Here is a 2,243-nt window from a genome sequence, read left to right on the forward strand (position 1 = left end):
TCAATATGACAGGGACCCCACTGATCCTCTGGGAGAGGGTCTTGATGTGCTGTGCCTGGGGCTGATTTACCCCAGATGGGCAGCTGCATCAATACTAGGGGCTTGGAGTGCATGGTGAAGAACAACAAGAAGGCAGTGTCCAGCTAGCTGCTCTCAGAAGAAGCTCCTATGTTAATGATCAGGGAATTTTAATGGTGCCTGTCAGCTCTCCTGTCCTATGAGAGGCAATGCCCCGTCTCCCAAATGCACTCCACGAAGGTAATTGTCTCTCCCCATGCGACCCAGGGGATACTCAGACCACAGTTCCCCTTATGGGCCTCTGCCCACCTCCACAGGAGCACTGCTGTGCCCACCACACTCCACCCCAATGATGGGATCGACTTTTAAATCTTCAGTCTTTGAGCGCCACGTTTACTGGAGGTTGACTTCTAATGATTAACTTCATGGGTTATCTTGACTGTGTCATGGGTGCCCAGATTCACCACTGTTTCTGTGGATGTCTGTGATGAGTTTCCAGAAGAGATTGGCATTTCCATCCATGGTTTCTTTCTGCCTGGGCACCACCCATTCCATTAAGTTTGTAAATAGAATCTGATGCAGATGGAGGACGAATTCCCTCATTTTTACTTCCCATGTGCTTGTTTGAACTGCAATATTGGTCTCCTCTGGCCCTTTTTCTGAGTTTCATTATCAGCTCTCCATGTTCTGAGACTAGACACTAGTCAGAATCAGACGAGAATTACACCACTGGTTTTCCTGGGTCTTCAGCTTGTGACAGTAGATCATGGGTCTTCTCAACATATTTAGTTATGGAAACCAATGACCTTTGGGTTGTGTTCCTCAGGGGAATCTTGACTAATACATGGAGATTGTTTGTCTCTCCTTTAGAGTATTTGAATAAAGCTGTAGCTCATTTAAAGTCCTGAGTCGCAAAGGGCTATGAAGAAAGTGTCACGTTGTTTGAGTGGGACAAGGGCTGGGTGAGGATAATGAGGAGCTGTGGGATCCTGTGGTCCTGGCTGCACAGGGAGCGCATCTGGGAATCCTGTAAAGGTGCAGCTGTTGTGCCTCAGGAAATCTGTAATTCACTCATGTTGAGGGACCGGAGTAAGCAAGTGCAAACAACTGTGTCTTTGTGCATGTTAGTCTAGTTTCCCTATGACAACCCAGTTGCTAATTCAGAGAGTTAATAGGTAAACACAGAATCATATAACCAGGGAGGCTCCCTGGGGAAACTGCTGTGTGGACAGGAAGCCCCAGACCCTGACAGGAAACCTGCCTGTAACCTCCATCTGCACCTGCGCCTGGGAACACAAAGCAGAATTGTGCATAGTGTGCGCCCCCTGGTGGTGCTGATCCCCTCCTTCAGGGAGGTTTGTGTCTGGGCTCCCAGCGAGGTCCCCTCACCGTGTCTCTTGCACAGTAATATGTGGCCGTGTCCTCGGTCTTGAGGTTGTTCATCTGCAGATACAGCGTGTTCTTGGCGTTGTCTCTGGAGATGGTGAATCGGCCCTTCACGGAGTCTGCGTAGTATGTGCTACTTCCATCACTATAAATGCTTGCGACCCACTGCAGCCCCTTCCCTGGAGCCTGGCGAGCCCAGCTCATTCCATATCTACTGAAGGTGAATCCAGAGGCCACACAGGTGAGTCTCAGGGACCCCCCAGGCTTCACCAGGTCTCCCCCAGACTCCACCAGCTGCACGTCACACTGGACACCTGTAGACACAAGACATGTTGGTCAGGAAACTGTCACACATCCACTCTTTCACTCATATCCATTCACAGACTCTGTGTCCCTCGTTCACCATGAATTACCTTTTAAAAGAGCAACCAGGAACACCCAGCCCAGCACAAACTCCATGGTGAGGTGTGTGTGTTCTGTGCTGATCACAGAATGGGAACACCTGGGACTCCCGGGGCTGGGGCTCGTCTCCCAGCTGCACGGTCCGGCTGGGTTGTTTTTATCAGCACAGAAAGGGCCCCATTTGCATGTCCTCTGACATATATATCAAGCTCCAGACTTAGGTTTGATTGTGTAAAAGTGAATGACCGGGTTAGGGACGCACTTCTACATTAGTTTGTGTGGATGGCGGTGTGACAATATGAAGAATTCTTTTTTTCAGTTTTGGATTTTTACCTTTATTAATGGAGGCTTCGCATAATCTTTAAGAAACATTTACCTCAACAGCACGATCACGCATTATTTTCTCTTAAAATATTTTAATTTTTTTATTATTAATT

At 48.4% G+C, this 2,243-nt stretch overlaps 1 gene segment (V, D, J or C); it reads right to left on the reverse strand.

Moving 5' to 3' along the window:
- Positions 1-1,350: 1,350 nt before the first annotated feature.
- On the reverse strand, positions 1,351-1,897 carry LOC122221474. The segment is given in 2 exon segments: positions 1,351-1,718; positions 1,818-1,897. Coding segments are annotated over 2 exon segments (399 nt in total).
- Positions 1,898-2,243: the final 346 nt, after the last annotated feature.

The sequence above is a fragment of the Panthera leo genome, chromosome B3 (assembly GCF_018350215.1).
Source record: "Panthera leo isolate Ple1 chromosome B3, P.leo_Ple1_pat1.1, whole genome shotgun sequence".
Taxonomy (NCBI): domain Eukaryota; kingdom Metazoa; phylum Chordata; class Mammalia; order Carnivora; family Felidae; genus Panthera; species Panthera leo.